Below are 26,332 nucleotides of genomic sequence, written 5' to 3' on the forward strand. Positions count from 1 at the left end.
TACAGCTACCAGCATGCTGGACTCCTCACTGGAATCCCTCGTTCTGCCACATCCCCCCCGGTTATGCATTTGCTAGTGTTGGTTTATGCTGTTGACAACCGTCTGGGGTTGAACCTGGTGTCAGCTGGCTCTCTGGGGTGACAGCACAGCTGTGTGCTATGGGATGCTCTGTGGAGATTCACGTGGCAAGGCAAGAAGAAGAACAGACAATTGGTCAGCGATCAGTCTAAGCTCTCTAGAGACGTCACCTCTTGTCAGGAGGAGGAAGACCTGGGCACTGGCCGCTCCTCCCTGACAGCCTGGACCAGGATGTTGCAGGATGAAGACGGTCACCGCACAACGCCCTGGTGGCAGCTCGTTCGGGGCCTTGGTAAGCCGGGCTGGGAGGAGGAGATGAGAGAGGGTTCCTCCGCCAGGTCCTCTCTTCGGCAAGCGAAAGCCACCGCGGAGCTGGGGACAGCGAGCTGTGCCAGAGGAGCTCGAGGGACAACGTGGCACGAGCAGCTACGGGGCAGGGCGAGGAGGTCCAGGCTCTCCTCCTAGACGGCGGCATCTGAGACCCTCCCGTTCAAGGACGCCTTCGGCTGGAGGCCGTTGTTCTGAGCGTGCGCCTCTGGCTTGGGCTGTGTCATCTGCTGCAAGCGCTGCCCGGGAATGAAGGGAGAGAGCGGGTCAGCCGGGGGGCCGGGGATGGCAGCGGTGGGGCAGCCGGGGCATGGCAGCAGCCGGGGATCGGGACCCCTCGCCCCAAGCCTCAGAGGTGGCCCTAGTTACATGCAGCAGGAGTTACTCCTCCAGCACCGTTCAGCAATCCACTGAAAGCCTCTGCAAGTCACCATTGCTTTGGTGCTGCACTCGGCGCAGCAGCTCCTCCTTTTATCTGAAATACAGGGATCACCCTTATAACACAGGCAAACTGTGACCAGGCAATACCAGCTGCAAGTAGGACTGAGAGCTGCAATGTCACAGGCTTCAGAGCAGACCCGTTTTCCCGGTTTCCATAATTTTTCATCTAGGGTTGATTATAAAGCGTTACTAACTAGCTACAGCAGGCTGACACGGTCATGGTCTGTGCCGCTGATGCAGATCAGACCAGTCCACCTGCACAAACCTGTGCACCAGCAGCGATTCCTGCCACCCTGAGCTGATCAAATGAAAATTGCAGAGCCGAGTAAAGTGAAGCAAGAACCCAGGAAAATATGGAGGGGCAAGTCATTACTGGAGGCGTGTGGACTGAGCATCAGGAGTGATGAAGAAGAATGAATCACTTTTGCCTGTCAAGGAGCGACTAACGCTGGAAGTTGCAGGAGAGAAGGCAGAGGAGGACTGAGCCTGACCTGAATAGGCATCGCTAAGTCAGGAGGAAGCTCTTTCCAGCAAAGGGAAACAAGCTCCTACTCTCCAATACCGCTGAAGTGGCTGTTGCTGGGTGAAGTCCCTGAAATGTTCACTGAGCTGCTTCTGCCATTTATGGTCTTTTTTTTATCCCTCACATTCATGCTCAGGAGGATCAAAATGACTTGTAATCTTTCCTGTCTGTCAAAACCACTTTATTCAGCATTGGCATCTAATTTCCCTCCAGCTCCAGCTCTATTACAAACTAATCCAGGATCTGTGCATATAAGAGGCCAAAAATTCTCTCTGTCTCCAACACACGCACACACACAGACAGAAGCCTACTTTCTTCCTGCTGTCATCTGCTGCTCACCCCTGGGTCTATGAACAGTGGGGAGGAGGCCTGGGTCTCCTGATGTGTGTGGGTGCTGTCAGAGGGACGGCGGGACAGAGGAGGTGCACCCAGCCACTCACGCTGCTGACTGGCGCTGCTGGTTTGCACGAGGTGCTGAGGGGATGGGTGGAAACATGCGCATGAGCTGCCCCAGGTGCCAGGACATGCTTTCACCGTCCCTAGTGGAAACAGGATTGAGCCTAAGCAAAGGGCTGAACCCATATCTGTATTTGCAGTCTTCCCTTTTCCCTCTTTTCCAGCTCATATTATGAGGGGATAGGGAGCCCTCAAAACATCTGAGAAAGGACCTGTTGCTGGAATTGCTGCTGGCCTTCAACACAAAATGGCAAGAACCTAAACTCGACCTCAGATGAGAGACCAGAAACTGAAAGCAGATCTGAGACACCAGACCTGCCCAGTTCCCCCACCACAGCCCATCCAAATGGAGAGCTGGGAGGAAGGAAAGTCAAATCCACCTGCAACTTGACCTCAAAGGTAGAGAGCCTGAAGCTGACCTCAGTCCAGCAGTTCCAGCCAAAACATTTCTGAATTAAACATTATTCAAAATACAATATCCGTGAAGCAAACTCATGAGATTTAGATGGCATCTGGTGGCTGTTGCAGCTGGGCTGGGAAAGCCATAAATCAGCACCCGTACGGTGACTTCTTACACCTGTAGCTTGCAGCAGACAGCATCAAGCCAGGGACTTTGTGCACAATGCTCTCAAGACTGAATGTCAACACTGTAAATAAAATCTTAACAGTAATTACTAGGTATGACATACAGAGACTCATGATTCACTGCTACATAAAATCCTGCTCAAATTATTCAAAAAAATGTTCAAATGTTCAACCCTCAAGATCAGAGTTGTGGGTATTGTGGGTCCGGCATGAAAGTCTGCATTGCTTCTTAACCCCTCCTTCACTGGGTGCCCTTTACAAAGCACATACAAACTACCGCTGTGCACGTTTGTCACTAGCAGGTCCTAGCCCTGAGATATTTCATGGTTCATGCTTGGAGGATGCTGATCTCTCTGCTGAGACATGCAAGGAAACCATGCTCATAGCCAGGGACTGCTGGGAATTGGGATTTCTCTGGGTTAAGAAACCTCAAAGATTTCTTCCCAATCTCTTCCAGGGCTCCAGTCCCCTGCACCAAAGAGATATCCAGGGAAAGAGGGCTCCCTTTTTGCGATGGTGACAACACAAAGCTCAGTGAGGGACAATGGACTGACCTAAGGAGAGACTACCTGAAGGTCTACCCACTTGGCCAGACGCAGCCAGCCACGTGCTGCTCGGCAGTGGTCCCTGCCATTTAGACATGCTAGTGCTCAGTTGGGCTAGTAAGTCCTCTCCAGCGAGCCTGTGTTGCCGGAGGCAGTTCTGTGCACTGGGGCTGCTTTGAGCCCTCCTGGAGGAGAGGGTGTGCAGAGCTCCTGCAGCACCAACCTGAAGTACTCTGACAACTTTGTCAGAGCAGAGTCTGCTTGGTTCTTCTTAGGTTTAGTTCAGGGGGGGGCTTACTCTAAGCAGAGAGCAGAAGAGGAGTGGTGAAGCTGTTCATACCTGCCGGAGAGTCCCCGTTGAGGTGAAGAAACAGTACAGCATGTATCCTGGAATCAGTACCATGGAGGACAGAGCCATAAGCCAACCAATGCCTTGACCCCACGCGGGATAGACGTATTTTCCCAGTGTCAGAGGGGTCATTTCCACCACGCTGAAGAAGAACACGCCCTGGGAAAAGAGCACCAGCCATCGCAGGTGAAGGTGTGCAAAATCAGGGTCCATCCATCCATTCTTTCCTTCACTATCCTCTTAGCTCCCAACAGTCTTACAGCAACCCAACAGCTCCGTAAACTAGTCTAGATGCTCTCAGCCCACCAAGTGGTAGTTTCACATTATTTCTTATTATCCTGTGTAAAAAGCTGGAATTGGAATACCCCTGATTCCCTTCTTCACTAGATTACTCAGACAAGCAATACCCCCACACCAGCTCCTAAGCAAGTTAACAGCATCCTCACAGCTGGCCGCAGGAGCCTTCATCTTCCTGTCATTGGCCTTCTCACACCATTCCCTGTACTAGTCCTGCTGGAAGTGCAGGAACCAGCAAAAGCAAAATTGCTCCTCAAGCAGTCATACTGCATTTGCTGATGGCTTTTGGTCTGACAAGCCTCTCAGGGGCTGAGGCTGGAGCTGGAGTAGCTGAGAGCCTTCCCCAGAACCAATAATACGGCTTTTTAAAACAGCAAATTACGTGCTTGTCTTTTGGCATCTCAGAAGAAGAATGAAGAACTGATGGCCTCATTTAGATTAAAACAATAATCTAGAGCTTTTCTTACGTGTGATTTCCAGTGGGCAGAGTGAAAGGTGCTCCTGTATTACGTTACCCATCTCAAATCTGCCTAGGACCACCTTACAACAGACCTATACTGGGTTGAGAACATAGTATTTCCCCTACAGCCCATCCAAACTAAGAGGCCCTTCTGGATCCACTCCTGCAGATAGGGTGCCCCAGGTCTTACCAGGCAGACAAGAGGAGTGAAGAAGGCCCAGCAGATCTTCCACCAGATGCAAGGTTTGTAGCCAATCATTTCTTCGATGTTCCTGTAAAACCTGTTCACACCTACAAGAAGAAATGAGTGTTGAAAAAGCATCCCATCTCAGCACCATGGTCATCACCTCTTCTCATGACACAGCACAGGCCAGCCACAGCAAGAGGGTGACAATGCTGTGGCATGAGATGCATTATCTGGAGGGGATGGGGTAGGGGGACAAAAAGCAAATTCGTGCTAGCGCTCCCATGTTCCTGGTGTCCTCTTGAAGGACCAGAGGGCAGGACCCTAGGCATCTTCCAGTTTGTGCAGAGGTCTTTGTGGTGGCCTGGAGAAGTGAGATGACAGCCTTCCAGTCCTGATTTTCGGGAGTTATCAGCCTAAGCTATTTTCAGTTGCAAAGTTTTCATTGGCTTCACTGTGGGAGGCTTCTGAAATAACTCACTGTGCCCATGGAGAAAACAAAGGAACAAGGTCTTCTGTGCTTACCATAACACCAAGAAATTGAGATGGTCTCAAAGAAGACAAGAAAGAGAAGACACATGCCACTGGCTGAGTAGTAATCAAACAGCTTGAAGACATAAATGCCACCCTGAGGAGACAAAACCAGGGTCAAGGACTTTAGTTCTAGATTATGGTCAACAATATCAGCCGGCTGCTTGGATTTTCCCTTGGACAGTAGAGCCAGTGTTGCAATGTTTCCACTGGAGTCTGGTTCCCAGCAGCAAAACTGATGTGCTCTTGCAGACAATTAGCCAGCCTGTTCAGGCATGGCCAAGGGTGAGAAGAAAAGCAGAGATTCACTAGGATTTCTTATTTTTCTCTGGTTTAGATGGAGTAACTTAATTTAGTCTGCTCTGCCCCTCCCAGGAGTTTTTCTGCCTTACCTCTTCATGAACCTACAGTGCTCCACAATGGTCTCCAGACCACTCAGCCTTAACTCCACACATGTGAACTTTGGCTTCAGCCCCAGAGGGTCAGGGCCCCAACAGACTGGTCTTCTTTATGTTATGTTAACCCTTATGCACCGCGTGTTCCCTCAGCTTGGGCTCTGTTGGCTTGAGCTCTTATTGCAAATAGCAAAAAAAGAAGCCAGACTGACAACAGGATGGGGGTAAAAATTATGGAGGCATCCTAAGTCACTTGAGATGTAGCAGTGATGAGCAAGCCCATTTATCCAGCGTTAGGATGGCTCCTAGGGATGCTGTCACTCCTCCCAGAGCTTTCGGTGCTGCTGTGCTATGCCAGAGTGATTAGAAAGGTGCCATGAATGGAGGTATAAGCACGGCTATCTGTACCTGGGTGATGTTAGAGAATCCAATGAGATAAGAGATGAAACAGACTGCTGCGATGAAGACCTTCTTCCTGGCTCTCAGGAGATGAGGATACTCATCCATCAGGGCTGTAATGAACCCTTCCACAGTGCAGAACTACGGGAAAAGGTATACACCAAAGACATATATATAAGTATCTTAGCGTGACATCATCACCTCCTACATTTAACTCCAATGTTGAGAGCCTCACTGCTTCAAATGCTCTCTGCAGACACTGGAAAAGGAGGCACCTCGGCACAAAGTTGGCCCAAACCGTCTTCTGAAAATGCCCCTCTCCCTCCACTGACTATAGAGGGAGCTAAAAGCACCAGGGTTAAATACCTAAAATTAGCTGAGATAAATCTCCGCTTTCTGCCTCCTGTGGAAAGCCTCCTCTTTCTTCCCCCAAACTCTCTAGGGCCTCCCCGCCACTGCCCTGCTCCCCCATGCTGCCAGGCTCTCTGTCACAGCAACGTGCCTGTCTGCTGCGGGGACACGTGCAGGACCTTGCTTGCTCTTCCTTTCCCATGTGCGCTCTTCTCAGCCTATTGCAACAGCGCTTGTGCTGTTCAATGATCTAAAATACTCGTTAAGGGGCTGCATTACCCGCTGCCCAGGCTCACATGCATGTGCATAACAACAACATCTCTGACTACCCAGTCCTTGACTTTATCTCACTTTTTCAAGCACACTACATTAAGTGCATGTAGCACGTTAAAAGCCCATCCTCACAGCACATGGTCTTTCTAGAGCTGAAAACACCTGGATGGCTTGCGCAGTGCTATACCATGCACAGAATATTAATGCCGTCTGCACCATAACACATAAAGAAGTCCCTGCGAGTGTTACCTTCAAATCAGTTTTCCTACTAGTTCTGCACTAGGATGGCATGAGGACAGTTTGACTGTATATCTGTGAAGTGCATCCTTCCCTCCTATGTCTTGGTAAATTGTGAGATTCACTTTTATATCTCACTCCCAGAAACCACTGGTAACACAGAGCTCTCAGAAAGCACATCATGCCTCGAGCAAAAATCCTGGGAAGCTTATGAGGGCAGCGATCTCCTAGGTTCCCTGGCCACCCTCAGTAAATGTACAAGCCAGTGCAAAGAAAATGAAAGAGGTTGCATTGCTCTTGGATGTCAGGGACCTCCCTGTCCCTGGGAGAGGGCTCTAGGAAGTGCTGGCATTTTTCGATTCAGCTTTGAATAGGGAGACAAGAAGAAAAAAAACCTAGAGTGGAGGTGGAGGTAGAGGTACACAAACTAAAAAGAGCAGCAGAGGGCTGGGAAGATGTAGGGAGGAAAAGGAGGGAGCCTGAGCCGTGCCGGTAGTTGGGCAGGGACGGTGGAAGAGCTTGGACACCACTGCCTGCTGGGGCTGGCTTCCACCTGGGACAGAGCGAGGCAAAGGGTGAGGTTTCTGCCCAGCGTTTTATATCCGCAGGAAAGCCGGTATTCCCAGACCGTCAAAGCTCAACTGCTTCAACTCGAATTTTTAATGAGCTAAGTCTTTTATGTTGGACACAAGTGCTATTAAAGCATCTTTTGCAGTTCGGGCACGGGTTAAGCTGCCCTTATACTCACTGACAATGAGTTCTTCACCCTGTCCCACCTGGCTGATTGTCTGGAAGAGTCAGGACTGAGCTGGCACCACAGTGTGAAGAGCCGGCGTGACAAAAAAAACACTGTCGAAAGCTATTCCTTCCACGTGGATGCACGGCCAGGCGCTGCCGGAGCCATGGGCAGGGCCAGGCGATCTGGCACCAGGCAAGGCAGAGAGGGAAGAGGGTTCAGAGGCGGGCCAGGGGTGGTCGGGGCAGGGGGTGGATGTGAGGGGTGTCCAGTGGAGAAGAAGTGAAGAAAAAGAGGCCTCGGATAACGGGAGGCAGTAAAACTGACAGCCCTGTGGTGCAGGAAGGGGGATCAAAGTCAGGGAAAGCACAGAGGGAAAGACAGGGAGACAGGCCATGGGGAACAGGGCTACAAAGTGAGTTGAAATCTCTTTACCTCCGATCAAAATTAAGCTGGTGTGTAATGGATGAGATGGGGAACCAAATGGTGGTACGCTGCTTTTTCTAGCCGTAAAACAGGCAATGGCCTTCGTAACATTTACTGAAAATTGCCTCATGCCAGCCTCAGGCTTCAGAGGCGACGCAGCCCGGAGGAGGCTCACCTTTCCAGCCCTGGGGACCGTGGCTCCCTGGCTGGCCTGAGGTCCACATTTGCCAGCCTGCATACCCACCCTTAGATGCTCGCACGAGATAAGTAGGCGCCTGAGTGAAAGCAATGCTGCTTTCAGGAGTGATGAGGATCTGGTCACTGTCATGCTCCTGGTCTCACCCTTGCTCTGTGTGCACGCTCGTGCATGTGGGTGGACACACACACCCCCCCACCCACCACACGCACACACGCATGCACGCACGCTTCAGTGTCCTTTCCAAAAAGTTTCATTTTTCTCACCAACTGTCTCCAGCCACAATTTTTAGCACATATTCTGTTCTTCCTCATGCCTTGCCCCATGATATTGCTTCTCTCCTACAGATTTTATTTCCATTCACTTCTCTCTTTTGCTCTTTTTCCCCTTCAGAGGCTTAATCGTTACACAGGTTGCTGGGTCCGACAGTCTGGGTTTGGGAGTCAATATAGGTGGTACCTCAGTGTGAATGAAAGTCTGTCTCCCATCCTCTCCCAGTGTCAGGGGCTGGCTATCCCCTCCTCGGCCACGCAGAGCACCCTGACCAGGACCCACGGGCCCATGGGGGGTTCAACCACAGCTGCCAGATGTGTAGCAGAGAGCCATGAGAATGGGTCTCACTGCTCGCAGCTGGAATTCCTCATGAATAACCTGTGAGAGGCGGCCTCACATGGGACAGATGCAGGCTTGCCGTCACAAGGTTTGCTAGCTCCCCTGGGGAGAAAACGCCTGACCTGGGAACTGGTAGGTTAAAAGAAAGCATTAGCATATTATGCAAGGGGGTCTAGACGCAAGAGAGCCGAAGCCCGGATGGATCAGAGGCAGAGTGAACGTTAAGGCACACAAGCGGCGAGTGGGAGCACAGGAGGGAGGCGTGTGTCTATCAATATAGGTCATTTGTCCCCTTCAAGTAACTGCAGAGGAGATGAGAAAGAGAGCAGAAAGAGGCAGATGTAGCTGTGCCACATCTGCAGAAGACTCACCGTCGACGCTAATGGACATGGGTGGACGCACTCCCACCATCGTTAAGGGGTTGGGGCTTGTTGCTGCATCGCAAATGCAGATCTTAGCCCTACCTTCCTTCGCTAGCTGGGCTCCCGAGCATCTCTGCTGTGCCTACGGCCCCGTGCCCACCCGGTGGCAAGGGGCAGACCCAGCCCAGCAGCCCAAGGGGTGCAGGGTGCAAGAAATGCCCTATGGCCCTGCCGTGCCTCATGGACCGGGCTGCTGACCCAAATGAAAAATGGCTGCTCCCCATCTGCAAATACCACAAACGGTATTTAATCAGCACATAGCAAAAACATCTCTTCTTTTTTTTTTTTAGCTGGATGCTTCAAAATGCACGTGCAATTGCAGCTGTTGTTGCAGCCTGTGTTATTTGTTTTATATGCATAAGCTGCCATGCTGTTAATGGTGTGTTTGATTGAATCAGAGCTCCAGCATGCAGACAGAAAGCTTCTTCACATGTATTTATCTGTGCTTTTTTAAAAGCTTGTTTTCCTTTTGATGCTTCGTCGTCCCCCCCGCTTCCTCCTGCTCCTCCAGGCAATGATAGCCCCCCACAGACTGCCTGCCCTCCCAGACTAGCTGTCAGAAGGGACTTGGAGAATTTCAAGTGGTATTTCAGAAGCAAGTGCAGCAAATAAATTCCACACAGTGCTTAGAGGGCTTATTGTCACATCTTCAACTATTTACCAGCACTGAGTGAATAATCCATGGAGAGTAATTTTTTTTTTCTGTAAATGTAGCTTCTTTTGGAACATTTAGTCATTATTTGGAATTATTTGCCAAATAATGTCTGTGGTAATGCAGACGTGAGCTTTATGATGTGTTTATGGGAGTGTGCCATAATTGAAAACCAGGTTTGGTTAATTAGATTTTCCTGGAAACCAGGTGTGACACGTCAGGAATAAGTCTGAGTCTGATTATGAACTAGACTTGGGCTTCTGAATGCTACCTGTAATCCAAGAGAGCATCTATTTTGTACCGGTGGTTTCCACTGCGAGGAAAGAGCACACGGGCACAGGGGAGGATGTGACAGACCAAGCACAGGCTTTTGAAGGAGCCTTTGATTTTGGTACACTCAAAAGGGAGGCACGCTGCAATTCACTGCTTCACTGGGTAGCTACTTTTATGCTGAATTATCACAAAAAAAGTATCACCGCTTGTAAAAACACAGAGATGATGATTTTTCGTTTTGTTTTGTGAGGGCTCTGAGGGGGGCAGGGTAGAGACCTTTTGCTACATCCAGCTGCTTCCCCCTCAAATATCTTGTAAGTTTTATCTGATGGCAAAGCAGTCAAGGTTCTCAGGCACCAGCCTTTCCCAAGGCATGGCTCCTGCCTTCTGCCAGGATCTACCCCTGCTCACCGATGAGCCAGGCCAGGGTGCTTCAGCTCTGCCCAGGGCCACTTTTGTTACCAACAACAATGCCGAAACACTGCAGCAAACCACCATCCTCGCACCACGGGAGAGCCCTAATTCAAGCGCCGCATCGCTGCTTTTCTCAGCGCAACCTGCCGATACTGCGCCAGAGACTGGTACCTTGTGCAGAGATGCTCCTCCCAGCCCCTGGGAGTAGAGAAGACGGAGGCTTTCTCCCCTAACCTATGAAAGTAAGCCAGAGTAATGACATCTTCTTGCCTCACAGGAAGTGCCTTTTGGTCAAGGTGACACAGTAAGAAAATCCAAAGCATCCAAACTGAGCCTCTCACAAAATACCAAGAGAGGTGCAATGACCACAAACTATTCTTGTGCAGACACGAAATGAAGCAGTTAATACTGATGTCCCTTATTTCACATACCTATTTTGGGGGTGGGGGCAATCATGTCTTACAAGAACAAAGCAGTTATTACTTGAAAGAAATCTGTTTCCTTTTTCCCTTGCCCCAAAGTATTTTGGCAGGGATAGTTTCCTGCTAGCTCTACTTAGGCCCTATGAGTTCAGCTGCCAGGGTCACCCAGCAAGATGGGGACATGCTGTGCCCACGCAGCAGCACCGGCACTTCACTAGGGCCAAAAATTGGTCTGAATGGAGAAAAGCTTTCCAAAGATCCTCTCCTCCTATGGGGAAGTGGTGATTTTCTTATAAGGCTGACTGGTTCTGCTGGGCTGCTGGAAGCTGGTCATTGATCTTATTTTTAATTGGCAGCAGGACAAGGACGGGTGCATTGGGTAGTGGTCAGATACGGCCACACTTGCAGTATGTGCCTACGTTAGGGAAGAGCGCAGAGGCAATGACCACACGGGAGGTTTTGTTTCATGCAGCTGCATCTCACCATGAAGAGTACGAAAAGACCCTGCTCAGCACTGTCCCAAGGTGCAGAAGGGGACACCACCATCGTATCTGAAGATACCTTCATATCTTACCCCACTTTGTCCCTGGCTTGTCTCACCTGACTATCCAGACCCAACATCATCAGCATGGAGAAGAAGAGGATCGACCAGAGCGGGGACAGGGGAAGCTGTGTGACAACCTGCGGGTAGGCGAGGAAAGCCAGTCCAGGGCCTGTGGTAATGAAAAGAGGGATGAGACCATGTTTGTAAAGCATTTGATGGGAAGTCTGAGCTAAGGGCCGCAGTTGAACAGAGAGACAACGATCACAGTCAAGAATTGCAGGTATTTAATATAGGAGCTAGAAACACCTGAGCCTTTGCCCACGACACACCAGCCTGGTGGGGTGCACAGGGGTAGGATGGGGAGGCAGGAATGGCTGCAGAAATGCCTTGCCTTTTCTCTTCCCGAAAGCAAGAAAGTCATCAAATTACTGCTACCAAATGGAGCTGGAGCACTTTGCTAGAAAAATAAACTGATATTCAGAGCTGGTTATAACTTTCCTGATGTCCTTTTTTTCCGTCACAAAATGCTATTTCTTGGGATAAAAGCTTTCTCAGGGAAGACAGCAATTTCAAAATACGTCTTTGCGCAAAAAGACACAGTCCCATCTCGGTTAAAAAATTATTCTGAGATTACAATTTCAAAATTTTGCATGGTCCCTTTTGGGACTCCAAATTTTGATCATGTCTACTGAAAACACAGGCAGTATCTATTCTCTATAGGAAGGTTTCAGAAAGCAAAGGCCTAATTATTTCACTGCAGCAAAAGCACATAAAACTTCAGCACTAAAAGGAGAACATTAAAAAGCAGGCGGAGATGCCCCTTGCAGCTAAAGTGCAATGAACACCAGCCACAGGTGCCTGAGACCCATCTTGGTGGGAGGGTGTGCAAAAAGGGTTGCACACTTGGGTCCCGGTCAATAAAGACCTGGGAGCATCCCATGTTCCCTGACAAATTGCTCTCAAAGGTTGCTGTTGCACTTGAACCTGGGTTTCTGCTTACCTGAGGAAGCCAGCTCTGAGATCGACTTCTTCGTGATGTGCGACATGAAGCCAACGATAGAGAAAATAACAAATCCGGCAAATATGCTTGTGGTGGAGTTTATACAGCAGACAATAATGGAGTCTCTGGAAGAGAGAAAGAAAGAAAAGAAACCACCTGCAGGTCCCTACCGAGAGGCCAGGAGCGAAGGGCGGGATAAAGAAAAGCCCAAGTCCTGCTGAGAGCAGTTCCTGTGCCTCGGAGAGGTAGCGCGGGTGACTGGTTACGTGTGCCGCAGGCAGGGGAGCCCCGCTACAGCGATCGCAGCGTGGCCCCTGGGCTGCACCTTGCCAGCAAGGGGACACTGGAGATCAGGCACCCCAGACCCACCGAGACCCCCTCCCTCACCCGTGAGCACTCCCCGCCACGCAGGAGGGTGGAAAAAGCCCAACAGACCTGTAGACATTGTTGTGGAAAGTGTTGTAGCTCCCCAGTGCGATCAGGGACCCCAGCCCCAGGCCGTAAGAGAAGAAGATCTGCGTGGCTGCGTCCATCCAGACCTGCGGAGAAGAAGCCGGTTTTGAGTCTGTCTTCCTCTGCGCTGCCAACTTGGCGGGTCCAGCCCTCCGAGCACGGCTGCCCTCCCTCCTTTGAGCAATAGCTCGGCACGGAGGGGATGGATGAGACACCTGGACACTTCGGTGTTTACCCTGTCTATCGGAGAGGGTGTGGGAGCTGCTGGGGCCAAAAGCTTGGTGTCTTTGCTTTGCCAGGGGAGGCTGTCGCACCCTGGAGACAAACACCGACCTCTGGACAATGCCGCCCATCGCTCCCTCCAGCTTTTGCAAACCTGTTGCCTGGGTTGCGCTGGGAGAGGAGTGCAGTGGAAGGGACTCCATGCTGCTGAGCTGCTGCAGGAAACATGTCTGCAGCAGGAGGGACTCCATGCTGCAGGTGCATCTCCTGCAGCAGCTCAGTGCAGGGCTAGCGAGGGGGCTGGATGCAGACCGTGGGGCTGTGGGCTTGGCCACCCAGCCCGCTGGGGTGGTCAGGACCTGCGGGCACCCTGTCACTAGGGCCACAGGTGCCTGCGATGCTGGCTGCTGACCCAAGCTCCAAGGAAATGTTTGGACCAGCGGCTGGAAACGTCACAGGAGCCACCTTGAAACCTGTAGCTGTGTTACTGCCAAGCGGGCTGAACGTGTCTGAAGAAAAGAGTTTTCCGTGCCTTTCTGAACCTCTCCAGGGCGAGGCAGGGCTCAGAGATGGTGGTGCGGGTGGAGAGGAGGGTAATGGAGACAGCCAGCGCGGCCCCATTTTGCCTGCGGGGTGGTGATGCTGTGCATTTGTGTCGCACAGACGTGGCCGGAGCACGCTGCCGCCCGGAGCCACCACGTGTCTCACAGCTCCGCGGGGTCAGCAAAGCCCCTGCACCTCGCCCCACGGGAATGGGGCTGCCAGGGGACCCAACACAGGGCCCTGAGTCAGGGATGTGGCATTTGCCTCCCCTGCTGCAGTGTCAGGAGGGAGCCTGCCAGAGCAATGCCTCCCCGAGGAGGAGGAGGAGGAGGAGGAGGAGGAGGAGCAGGGGGTCTGCGTCCTCCTCACGTGGCAAGTGCATCGAGAGTGCAGCCTGGCCCAGCACCAGATGTACATCGCCAGCCCTCTGAAACCCATGGCTCGAGGCTGCTTCCAGGGATGGATGGGGATTGAGGAAGGGTCGTGCATCCCGTTTTCTGAACCGTGTTCCTCAGGCGCCAGTGCAGGTCGGAAGGGACTCGCATATCATCTGAATTTGTGTGTGTGTCTGTGTGTCCGCTCGCTTTCTCACGGCTGCCCTCTGAGGGGTGCTGCTCCCCTCGGAGACCCATGTCCCACACTCACCCCCTCCATTCTTCTTCCACTAGCATGTCTTTGATTTTCCAACATGGAGTTTCTTGGGCAAACAACTGCAGAGGACAGCTTGCAAAGCTGGTCCTGGTACCTTAAGGGTTTAAACCCTAGAAGGCACATGAAAAGAGGTCAGACTATTCGTTTCTCAATTGCATAGTGTTTGAACAACTCTTCTGAACTTGGGAGCCTTGTTTCCAGCGTTAGAGCCAATGCAGCTGGCAGTGCAGGACAGTTACAGTGAGTTTCCTGCGAGAGGGATCACTGGGACCCCTCGGGAAACGATGGGTGTCCAGTTATCCCCACTCACACATGACCGCTGACCTCTGGAGCCACAGGAGCATCGCTGCTGCAAAAGGCAGAGTCTGTGTTGCCTGAAAACCTTTGCCTTTGCAAGCCTCCATGCTTCTCCTGGGTTCCCCCCTGTGGTTCTGCTGACCAAAGCAACGTTACTGGCCACCAGTCGTCATTTAAGCATTTCCAAAAATTGCTGCTGTGTGTACTGTTGCACTTCTGAGGCCCCCATGCCAGTGCCACCACATTCTCCTTTCTCTGGGACCACCAGATCAAGGCCAAATGGCCAGCCCTGGGATAGTTAGTGAAATGAGGCATTCCCAACCCAGAGAGGAGGTTCCTTCATTGGGGTAATTTCTCAGACCCCCGTCCCATGGATAACACTGCTTGAGTACAGCAGAGCGGCTGCGTGGGTTTCCACCCGCAAAGGGCCTGCCCTTCAGCTTTGTCTCAGCCTGTGAGGGTCGTGACTGCTTGAACAGGGAACTACTCCATTTTATTTTTAATACTTAAAATATTCAAGGGAAGTGCCCGAGGAAGACTAACGCAGAGACAACCGAGAGAGGTAAGAGCTTTCCTCACTAGGCTACCAACCTCGGAGTCGGAGAGCTTTCTGAAGTCGGGCGTGAGGTAGAAGAGGATCCCCTCCTTGGCTCCCGGCAGCGTGACTCCCCGGAAGAAGAGGATGAAGAGCATGAAGTAGGGGTAGGTGGCCGAGAAATACACCACCTGCAAAAGACACCATGGGAGAGAAGCCCTCAGCCCGCCAGTGCCCAGGAGCTTCCCTGCCCGCGGTGGCATTGGGTCCCGGTTGTGTCTCTGTGAGGGGGGAACGGGCTCCCCACGCACCGCCGCTTTCGGCAGCATTTCCTTGCGTTTTCTGCCTCCCCTTCCCGTGCTAGTAATGTTTCTGGCTGTTTGAGGTTTCTCCCTGCCAATGACACGCAAGGACGCACTAATCGCAAAAGTAGCATGCCTAAGTCTGGATGAATTGCCCAAAGACAAGGGAATTGCACAGGGATAAATTTAGTTCACAGAAGTAATCCCTTTAAGTCATCACATCCTTATTTTGCAGAGCTAAAGCTGGTGTTTCTCTAGTCCAATGCATCAAGGAACGTGAGTTGTCTTGACCCCATCACTTGCTTTTCAGCACTGTTTCAGGGACTGGCAGGTACACGCCATCCCTCATCACAGGGCCCGTACCGGCAATCACCGGGGCTTTGCTGCGGCTGTGTAGCTAAAGCCATTTTGAGAGCCACTGTGGGGAAGTTAACAGCTTAGGTGACCTACACCTGAAGTGCTTCTTTCTGATCTCTCCTCTGGATTATTCCTTTCATAATATTGTCCCGCTACACCACGCTGTGCTCTAAATAACACATCTCAGTATCTCAGCATCGCTGTTTCACTAAACTAAGCAATTACCTTTCGGCTGTGGTAGCCTGAGATGCTACACAGTGAATAACTACGTGCTTCTGATCTGAAGGTCTCTCACCAGTCCCTAAAGGGCAGCAAGAAAATTTTCAAAGGAGGTGGTGAGGTTTTTTTCCACCAGCAGCATTTTAAGACATGATGATTTTCAAAAGGGGGAGCCCAGAAGAGGCCTCGCTCTCCCAAAGGGCTGTCCTGAGGTGGGAAGCATAAGTAATCTCTGAAAATCTCTTCCCAAGTCCTTCAGAGAGATTGAGCGCTCCGACCCGTGACTTTACAGGGAAGAGTTATTCTCTGTGCTTAGAGTGAAAATTACCATAAACACAGTAGCAATTTTTACAACCACGAAAGGTAAATGTCAGAAATTTAATAGCATCTACCGCGATTCTGCCTTGAAACATCATAACCTTAGTTATAGGCACTCAGACAAAATTGCGTCCCGAGGACATTTCCACAGCCAAGACCTGCGTGTGGCAATGAGAGGCAGCACCGAAACACCTGGTCCTCGCACCGTACCTTGCCCGTCCACTCCACGCCCTTCCAGATGGAGAAGTAGACCAGCAGCCAGGCCAGGGCCAGCGTGCCAGCCAGGGGCCAGCGGATGGTGCCGGGCTCCCCCAGGCCCCCGGACATCTGGTGCATGTTCCTCCTAGGGGTGGGAGAGGCTGCGTTAAGGGGGAATCCGACCCTTGGGGGCAGAGAAACCGGAGATCCTGGAGGTGCGGACAAGCGTGAGAGCCCGCAAAACCCTAAAGGGACCTGAGGCTCATCATGTTGGGATAAAGGAAGGAGAAGAGAGGCGAAGAGGCTGCTATCCCCTCTATCCATCTGACCTGCAGCTGCACAGTGCACCCCACGCCCATGCCCGCCCCGGCGGCCGGCCGGCTCTGACCCCTCTCCTGCCAGGCTTGTCCAAGGAAAGGTGCCGGCAGGCATGGCCACAGCCCCGGCGAGCAGGCGCGACGGCTGCGGCAATGGGGAGAAACCTGGTGTAGGCAGGCTGTGGACTTACTCCCAGAACTCCGTGACGGCGCTGGTGAGGTTGGTGGTGTCGCCCAGGGAGTAGTTGGAGAAGCAGCGGTCGGTGTTCCAGGCGTTCCCGCAGCTCTGCCACGGCAGGTCCTGCGCCGGCACAAGGACAGCAGGGTTACCATTAATGTGCCCTCTCCGAAGGGCAGTGGCGAGAAGCAAAATTTGTCTTCTCTTAAACTGAAACCCCGTTTTTGCTTTTTACAAAAAGAGGATGGGTGGCTCCTCTGGATGGGCCGGACCCTTGCAGCCAAAAGCATGAAGCAATTTTCCAAAATAATAATAAACCGGGACACGGGTTTTCCAGGAAACAATATCACGACGTGATTAGGGCAGTGCTGTAGCTCTAATAAAATGTTAGCAATTCCCCAGATAGAAAGCCATTTCCAATTAACTGTTGGTAATTAATAGCTACTAATTAAAATAGCTACCGGGGGATATTGTGTTTATAATCATTACAGCTTTTGGCTAGCTTCACTCAACAAGTGGTTGGAATTTACTGCACAAAGAATAAACACTGATTTGTTTCTTATCTCTCATTAATGCCAAGCTTCAATGCTTAAAAAGCAACGTGGCATTGAGAATGGGGGCTAACGGCTTGTCTACATGAATAAACTACTGTAACGTAAGCCCAGGAGTAAATTTAAAGCAGAGTAGCTATTTCATGCTGTCCCCTGCCCTATAAGCAGCACAAAGGGATTCCTGGGAGGTGTTTACACCGTAGGTAGCAGCGTGACAGCAGCACACCACTACAGATTTAATACAGCCAGCCCTGGCGCTGCAAGCGATGAAAGTGCAGCATCAGGGGCCGTGCGAGCACGCAGGGCAACTCGCCCGTGCCGTGTAGTGCCGTGGCCGAGGCAGCCCAACAAGAGCAGATCAGATACATCTCTGTGTGCAGCAATCTCTTTTCCCGAGTGCAGTGCATGTAGATAAATGCAGAACGGCTATTCTGGATGATTTCCCTCTGCAGATAAGACCTCAGGCTCCAGCTCGACAAAGCTTTAAGAAGATGTTTGTATCCATTCCTATTCATCCACGAACACAGACCCCTTTAGAAATATTATCTGTGTTCTAAGTGCTTTGTGGCATCACTGCCTTTAAGTGCTGCCTTCGCCCCCCATTTAAATCAGTTCACTCCAGCAGATGATACCTCCCAACGTGCACTCTGGCTTGGCAGAAGAAGGGCTATGGAGGGGCAGGTGGGGAGACCCTGGTGGCCACCCGGGCTGTTTGCACCCAGTGATTTCATTGTGGACTTGCTAATTGCACTGAAGCAAATGCAATGGCTCAAGCAGCACCGCACAGCAGCCCTTCAACCAAGCAGTTTGCACATCAGAGATGCCGTGCAGATCTTATAAGGAGGGGCAGGCAGGGGAATGGTTTGTTGCTGCTCCATTTCCTCTGAATTTCAGAGGACAGAAACTGCAGAAGGCAAGCTGGGTTCCTGTTCAGGATCAAAATACTCCTAGTCAGATTTAGGAGGAACAGGGGACAGGCATCAGCCTAGCTTTTTTATTTGTACCTTGGCTCCTTTGGGGAATCTGGAATTATCTCTGGCAAAGGAGAAGGCCTTGAGCCAAACACCTGGAGCTGCTTGTGTAGATACGAGCGCTGTCACCAGTCGGGTCTGTGGCACTTGACTGTACCAAAGCCTCATCCTAAGATGCATCCTGCCCAGGGTGGAACGGGGATGGGTTCCTTTGGGGTAGACTTTTGTTCATTTGGGAATCCCCCAAGGGTCACCTAATCATCCACAACTGACAATTTTGTTCTGGACCAAGGAGCCTACAGTGGGTATTGGCAGTAGAAACACAGCTGGGAATGCCAAACAGAATATTTTAGCAAAGGTCTTGATAGATACTTGAAATTTTCGATCAAACAAAAAGTGAAACTGGATATACAATGTTCATAACAGTATTTCATGGTTATACCTAAATGAAAAAAGATCCCATTTGAACTGCGGAGTTGATGTCTTTAAGGCTGCATGTTGCTCAGGGAGTTAAATTAAGGGAGCTCTTCCCAGCTGCTGGGCTGAAATAAATCATTCAGCTACCAAGAAGTTCATGTGGGGCGTGATTCTGACCTTGTATGGTACAAGACTTTGCTATGGAAAAGGAACCCACTGTAAACCACAACGCCAAAGTACATGCTAAGTGGCAGTCACAAGCAGATGTCTAAATGCTTTCTGAATCATTTTCCCAGCAGAAAAAAATCCCCAGGCTTTCATTTATCAAAAGAAGCGTAAATGAGGACTAATTAAGGTCAGGACTAAGTCCTGGGTAATAAGAACACGTTGTGATAAAACCAGTTGTGGAAATGTGCAGCTCGTAGATTCACACAGCTCTAGAATTATGACAGAGGCACAGGATGGGTTTTAAAGATTGTTGTAATCGGCAACAGTTCCCAGAGAGGGGATGGGACCATCCCCTCCAGAGGACCACCCTCTCCAGAGGACAAGCATCAGTACCCATCAGCACTACACGACTGCCTCCAGGGCTGAGGAACCTCTTCGGGAAGGGCCCAGCAGGGTGCTGACGAAGGCTCTTTGCACAAACTACAAGCAGTTAGTGCATGTTTTGTGGCATAAACAACTCCTCCCCATACAGCAGGGAGTAAGGACCCATAGCGCAGACAATGCCATGCTGTAGACATGTCTGTGACTCACCGCGGTGAAAGAGTTGAAGAGATAGTAGAGAGCCCAGGCGATGATGACGATGTAGTAGATGTTCAGCCAGAAGGAGAGAACCACAGCTGCCAGCCCCACTCCTGCAAAGGAAGGCGGAGAGCAGCATCAATCCAGGTCTCCAGTGCCCAACTGCGCTCACGGACATCACGATGAGTTTTGTGGCAGAGCCAGAAAAAGCGAACCCGCTCATCAACACAGCACCTGATACAGCTACACTGAAGTGGTCAGCAAGGGAGGCTTGTTCCGCACATCTCTCACCCAGCCATTACCACTGGGTAAACAGTGCTACCCTTCAGTGTGCTACAGGTACTTTAGACACAGAGCTCCATGAAAACAGGATCTGGGCGCTTCCCTGGCAGAATCGCTCTTTCTCACTTCCAAGGCATTCCTAAATCACCACTGGTTTCCAGAATGCTGCTACTCCAGACACGGTGTCAGGTTCACATCCACTATCTACAGCTTTCCCGTGCAATTAAAGCGAGCCCACATGGGGAGGCTTGGGGCAGGTCTTCTGCAACCAGAGCCCCTGCATCGCAGTCCCTGATGATCATAAATTGCCTTTGTTTGACTGTTTGAACAGAGCACAGTGACGTTAGTGACTGTGGACATCAGGGTCAAGGACAGCTTGATAAAGACAGAGGGAAAAGACTCCCCTCACCTGCCACCCCATCCCCAGGGATTTGCTGATTTGCTTCCCAAACCATTAAAGGGGTTTTGTCTGTAGTTATGTGCCATTGCCTTCACAAACTTACAGTACAGTACCTTTAAACATGGGTGCTAATTTCCAGACTCCCAGTCCGCCAACGGAGGTATACTGGCCCAGAGCGGTTTCCAGCAGGAAGAGAGGAATTCCAGCAAACACCAGCGTCAGGAAATAGGGGATGAGGAAGGCCCCTGAAAGAAGGAGCAATGTTTTCAGATGGCTCCTCCTTTTAGCAAGAAGTAAATGCCTCCAGCTGCGCTTTCTCGCTCCACGGCACGCACGTGATGAGGAGCAGACCTGCTCGGAGGCGAGAGTTTGCAACTGGAGTTGGTGCGTTTAGTAGGTCTCCCATTGAGATCACCACTGCCTTCCTCTTACCTGTTCCTATCACTATGGCTATATAAGTATCATATATACGTATATACTGGCATCACATAGCTAGTGATGCCAGTCTCACTTAGTTGTTAGATATTTAGGCAATGCTAAGCCCAACCTGACAATGAACCCAAAAGCCTGGGCACTGACACTGGTAACTTGTTCTTGTTGATATTTCCTGTCTTACCTGCAGCAGCTCCCGATTCTTCACCTTGAGGGAAAAGGGCACAGGAATTTCTGGCATTGGCCACTACTTCCTTGTTTATAGCTATTTCAGCCTTTTAAGGAAACTGTGGCTAAGACTGTATTCGCTCTTGTAACAGCCCTATACATCTCCCCACCCTTGCTCTAGGTTTTACCCTCAGAATTCCTGGTGAAAACATTATTCCTCTCTATGGACCCTGTGGAAATCATCTCATCACTAGAAATGAGGTAGTGCAGCCATTCAGTAGAGATATTGCTTGCATCCTGTTATTAGACGAGCAAATGCAATAGGAGAGCCTCGCCATGTGATTTGAAGGCTGTACAGGTTCAGGTCATCCTGACTGCTGGGACTTGGGACAAAGCTCATTTTCCAGCTTCCTCGTGCATGTGTTGGAGCATGCTGTTGTCCCTGAAGAGGACAAACTCCTGCAGAAGATGGCGGCTGGGGAGAGAGAGGGGACACTCAGTTTGCTCAGAAGCAGCTGGCCGTGTCTGGGACGGCACTGGTTTCTGCACTAGCCGGAGGGCTGAGCTGTCAGTCTGAGTCGTCTTCTCCAGATATTAGCGGGAAAGCAAACACGGAGCCAGTGAGCAAAGCCACTCTTGGAGAGCTGCAGCCCAGCTTGCACCCGGCAGAGCCAGGCCCCAGCAGCTGCTCTGCGAGGGCAGGGAAGCAGCGAGGCACAGCCAGGCACGCTGGCTCAGGGGCACCCAGCTGGGGACGCCCGCTTGCCAAGCGGGGAGCTGAGCCCAGCCGGGAGAGGCAGGCGCCAGCACCCGGCGTGGGAGTCGGCGGGAGGCAGGGTGCAAGAGGAGCTGGCAGTGGGTGGCAGGGAGAAAACACGCTCCGGGCCAGCAGCTCGGTGACCGTGACCCTGAATTGCAAGCTGGCACGGAGGCGCGGGCTCTCAGCCTCACCCGCAGCCTGGCACGGAGGAGCGAACAGCTTTGAGCGTCGCTGCGGGAGGAGCGTTGCCCGCTCGGCATCCTTCCCTGCGCTCTCGCTAGCCGCCGCAGCCTGCAAGGCTGGGACAGGTCTAGTCCCCCCAGGAGCCCTGCGGGAAGCCAGGGCCCGCTCCGAGGACACGGGTGCTGCCTCGCTGCCGTTGCGCCTCATGGTAGCGTTTGGAGACTGAGCTTATCAGCAGTCACAGTGCCTGGCTTGCTTCTGTGCAAGCAGCTAATGAAATTTGGCCACAGCCCTGACAATCCTGCATTTTTCATCTACAACAGGCCAGGAAGGTTTGTAGGTGAAAGATTTTATTAGACTATTGAGAAAAAAAACAGACAAACATTTGGACCCAGGTCATTTATCCTGGCTTGTCAAAAATCCTCTGGAATAGGGGAAAAGCTACAAACCAGACCGCAGCCGTGAAGTGAGGGCTGTTGGCAATGACATTGCCGCTCTGGAGGGTCAGGTCTCCGAGCAGGCACAGTAGCATCCCTGGGTGCTCTACAGCCAGAGGTGAAATCAGTTTGGAAATTTGTACCTAAAATTTGCATGCCTGTGCCTAAATCCTTGGCACAGAGAGAGAGGGGTAGTCTGTAATCTCTGGCCCTGGATGGGCTGCTGAAAGGTCTGGTTCAGTTCCTGGGCCTGCTACAAATAATTGCGTATGAGCCTGGGAGAGTCCAAACCTGTCCCCAAAGTCCATGGGTCAACGGGGTGACGGCGCTGGTCCTGCCCTGCCTGCGCAGGGCACCGGCCCTTGGAGGCAGGGAAGGAGCACGCAGTGCCTGGCACTCACTGTGCAGCCCCAAATCTGCCTGCAGTCTCCAGCTCCTAATGCCGTACAGCAAGGAATAATAATTAATCCTTAAAATGGTGAACACTGCCCACGAAACAAAAGTTGAGCATTACAAGCTGTTACATGCTGTTGCTTGGGAGTCTCAATGTGTAAATGAGAAATGCATGATGCTTATTTAAAGAAATGTTCCTCTCTCGAGTTATTCAAGGATCTCACAGACAATTTTTAGCACCTACTGAGCCACATTTAGAGTCAGTTTAGAGTCCGGTAAAATCCTGTTGACATCAGAAGGACTGCATGAGGTTAGAAACCAGTGTAGCGGCTGGAGCGTTAGTCGTAGCTGGGCACATTCAGCCGAGCGCAGAGCCAGCAGGGAGCCCAGGCATCACTTTGGGTAAAGCCTGCTCCCCGGAGCGGGTGGGCCTTGCGCCGGGCTGCCGTACCCTGGGTGAACATCCCCTAATTATGTGCCCGATTACAATGCCGAGCAAATCAGCCGTGAGCTGATACAATGTGACAGCGGTAAGTGAGACGACAATATTTCCATTCAGTTCAATTTGCCTGTGCGTAATGGAAGCAGCCCACACGGCCGTGCTCTGAGCAGCGCACATGCAAGATGCTAAAATTAGAGTCCCACCCACAGTCTGCTCCGCTCCGGAGGCACCTCCGTCGGGGCAGAGCCAAGACGGTGCCCACCCGATTGCGAATCAGATGCCGTGCGGCCCTTCCTCGCTGCTCCGCATCGGCTCCCAGTGACGCGTTCGTGCGTCAGCTCTCCTGCCTGTCTCCGGCATCAGCAGCCTCCGCTTGCTGCTCGTTGTTGCCGGCTGCAGCAACAGTCGTGCCTGTGAACAACAGCCAGACCGGGTGTAGGGGTGAGAGGAACAAGCAACACAGGCTGCCACGAACCGGCGGCAAGGCAGGGCGTTTGAGAGGAGGCGGGCACCAATTCCCAAGTTTCATCTGTCCGGCGTTTTCGCTCGCAGGCGGCTGATCCCTCTGCGTGCCTGCAGCTGCCAGGGCAGAGATCACCCTGTGTGCCATTGCTAATGCTAATAACGGCGCTCCGCACCTCCACAGCGCCCGCCGTCCTAGCATCTCAGCTGACTTTATAAATAGGATCGATTTTAGCTTCAAAACACACCTCATCTAATTATAGATATCGTCATCCCCACCTTTATGTGTGAGGAGACGGAGCCACAGGCAGCCCAGATCCGGTGTGTTTGAGATGGTGCAGCATTCACAGGGCAGAGACGGGGCTAAAAACCAGTGCTGGGACTTAGCCACTGGGCTAATGTTGTATGAGGAGGGCTAGTGCACTCAGGTGCCGGAGTGCGACTAGATGAAAATGGCGGACCCGCACCGTGGTTCCGGCGATGGTGGCACAGGCTCCCCTAGGTAGACCTGGCTGATTCCCATAAACGTCACCCGGCTCAGCCGCACGCTCGCCTCTCTGCACAAAACGATCATACTGAATTAGAAATCTTCTTGTCAAAATGGATAGCTGTCTGGTCTCCCACTGGGACTTGCCCCACGTGCTTCAGGAAAAGGGCCAAGATCCCCCTAAATGCTGTGGAGCTACGTGGACAGACCACTGCAAGGAGCTAGACCCTTCTCCTCTTTCCCAGGGTGGGAGGAGAAGAGCATCCTACACCACCTATGGCACGGACAGCAGACGTGGGCTGGTGATATGAGGAGAAGTCATGAGAGCCAAAGACAAAGTGGGTTTTGGAAAGGGAGTTCAAGGCAAAAGGAAAAGAAAAAAGATGTGGAGGAGAAGCGTGAGGAGAGACCCTCAGAGCAACATGAATGAACGTGGCACTGGGGACAGGGACTCTGGGCAATAAAGAGCTAAGAGGGAAGTAAAGAGCAACATGGGAGGACTAGCAGAGGATACTAAAATTATTTATACAGCCTTAAAGGTGAGGAAAGGGGGTTTGGACTTGTGCGGGAAGTCTGAGAAATCGTTCGAGGAGATGAGCAGCCCTTCGGGGGGGGGGAAGGTTATTTTAATAACAGGCACAAACCATGGGAGAGCCGGGCATGGGTGGGGAGAAGAAAGAGCCTCTGCTCTACTGACACCAACGCAGCCCATACTGCCCTCCACAAAAGCATCTCCCTGCCAAGGCTGAAGAAATAGCACCATTTTAGGGGGGAGCTGAGGCACAAGACTGTATTTTCTGACTTGATCCAAGACATGCAGAAAGTCTGTAGCTGGGCAGGGAGCTGATCTCCCAGATCTCTTGATTTCTAGCCCAGCACTGTTTCCCCATCTGCTTGCCTTTCTCTAGCCTTGCAATGGTTTGGCAAAGTCTCAGCTGAGGACTGGTAAGGAAAGGATGTAGTGGGGCAATAATAAAAAGAATAAAAACAGCTGGTGTTAGCTGTCCGTGGAGGAGGGCACTGCTACCAGATGCATCTTAGTTACTGTAAGTCCTTCGCCAGCTGCCTTCTTCTCTCGTGGCCTCTGTTTTCCAAACATTAGGATGGAGACGATAACTGTGACCCTTCTCACAGCACTGTAGTAAGTCAAAGCTCATTTCCTTCCATAGATTATGACACTCATGCCTGCCTGTGTACATGTACATACGTATGCATAATTGTATATATGTCTACAAGGCCCTGCTATGGCCCGTGCAAAGCTTCTAATCAAAACTCCTCAGACATGTGACACAAACTCGGATTCAAAACTGTTACCCCTTGAGAATACACTAGACTGAGGAGAAAACCACCATTAGCAGATATAAACTGATTTCCCTGGGAACACCCCAGCATCCAGCTGGGTGCCTATGTGCATAGCCCTCCTTGTAAACAAATGAGGTCCCAGACACTCTTTGCTGTAGCCCTGCAAATTTGGACTGCAGAACCTTGACAAAACTCCAACTTCTTGTTATGTTTCCTTGGGCTGCTTCTTGCCAACATGCACTTGCTAGTAAAGCCCACAGACCATGGGAATTAGTCTGACAGCTTAATAACTCACATCATGAGGGACAGCTCTCGGCCAGGGGACCAGCCCCTTGCCCATACCCACACCAAACCGAAGCCCATTCAGGGGACAAGGGTGCTCAGGGATTAGCGCAGGTGCTGAGCATTTCTCTCACCTCCTCCGTTCTTGCCGCAGAGATACGGGAAGCGCCAGACGTTGCCCAGCCCAATAGCATAGCCCACGCAGGACAGCAAGAAGTCAAATCTCCCCTTCCAGGAGCCTCTGTCTGGGATCTCCTTCTTCTTCTTGGTGCTCACAGCCTCGGGGGCGATGGGCTCTGACTCCTCCAGGGCTGCCTGCTTCACCTCGGAGGGAGAGCTCAGCTCCACAGAGGTGTTGTCCATCTTGCCCATCGTAACTCAGAATTACGGCCGCTCTTGCTCAGGCGCCGGAGGAGCGGGAAGGGCAGCCTCCACCCTGGCCGAGCACGGATGAAATGGGAAGCACTGGGCAAAGCTCCTGATGAGAAAGTAGAGAAAGCAGGTAGTGTGTTAGTGTAGTGGGCTTAGGGGAGGGCCTTGCTGGGTCTGAGGTGGACTCACTGGATAGACTGGTACACATCAGGGCAGCCTATCCATGTCTCCCTGCTTTCCCCAGAGAGAAAAAGGAGGATAATTTTGCCTTGCTCCACAGCCGCCCTTCTGAGGAGCCAGGGTCACGCAGACCACTAACAACAGGCTCAGACCAGGTTGTTACCAGCACATAGCAAACCCCTCGACTCTCATCTTATCTCCTCTTCATCCCAACACCTCCTCTGCAAGAAAACCTCCAGGACCAGTATGCATGCAGGGAAGTCACAGCTTGTGGGTGACCCACCACAGAGCAGTCCATGCAGAGAAATACATCTAGCATGTCTGAGTGACGGTGGAGAAGGGCCTG

General features: G+C 51.7%; 1 protein-coding gene across 1 annotated transcript; it reads right to left on the reverse strand.

Moving 5' to 3' along the window:
- Window positions 1-539: 539 nt before the first annotated feature.
- LOC142404715 (sodium- and chloride-dependent GABA transporter 1-like) lies at window positions 540-25,806 on the reverse strand. The gene is made up of 14 exons (XM_075491717.1): window positions 25,569-25,806; window positions 20,200-20,331; window positions 19,417-19,517; window positions 16,732-16,841; window positions 16,236-16,368; window positions 14,886-15,020; window positions 12,564-12,667; window positions 12,129-12,253; window positions 11,185-11,297; window positions 5,580-5,711; window positions 4,771-4,873; window positions 4,252-4,352; window positions 3,296-3,463; window positions 540-644 (listed from the first exon to the last, which is right to left on the reverse strand). Exons 1-14 carry the CDS (start codon window positions 25,804-25,806, stop codon window positions 540-542), a joined length of 1,800 nt encoding a protein of 599 aa, XP_075347832.1.
- Window positions 25,807-26,332: the final 526 nt, after the last annotated feature.

Source organism: Mycteria americana, chromosome 1 (genome assembly GCF_035582795.1).
Source record: "Mycteria americana isolate JAX WOST 10 ecotype Jacksonville Zoo and Gardens chromosome 1, USCA_MyAme_1.0, whole genome shotgun sequence".
Classification (NCBI taxonomy): domain Eukaryota; kingdom Metazoa; phylum Chordata; class Aves; order Ciconiiformes; family Ciconiidae; genus Mycteria; species Mycteria americana.

Bases quoted from the DNA above. Each gene is read 5' to 3' on its own strand.
- LOC142404715 (XM_075491717.1), bottom strand. From the start codon at position 25,806: ATGGGCAAGATGGACAACACCTCTGTGGAGCTGAGCTCTCCCTCCGAG. The intron at 16,369-16,731 runs GTAAGTCCACAG...TCCCACCCCTAG, and splicing joins GCCGTCACGGAGTTCTGGGA to GAGGAACATGCACCAGATGT. The intron at 12,668-14,885 runs GTTGGTAGCCTA...TCTTCTCCGCAG, and splicing joins GAAAGCTCTCCGACTCCGAG to GTCTGGATGGACGCAGCCAC.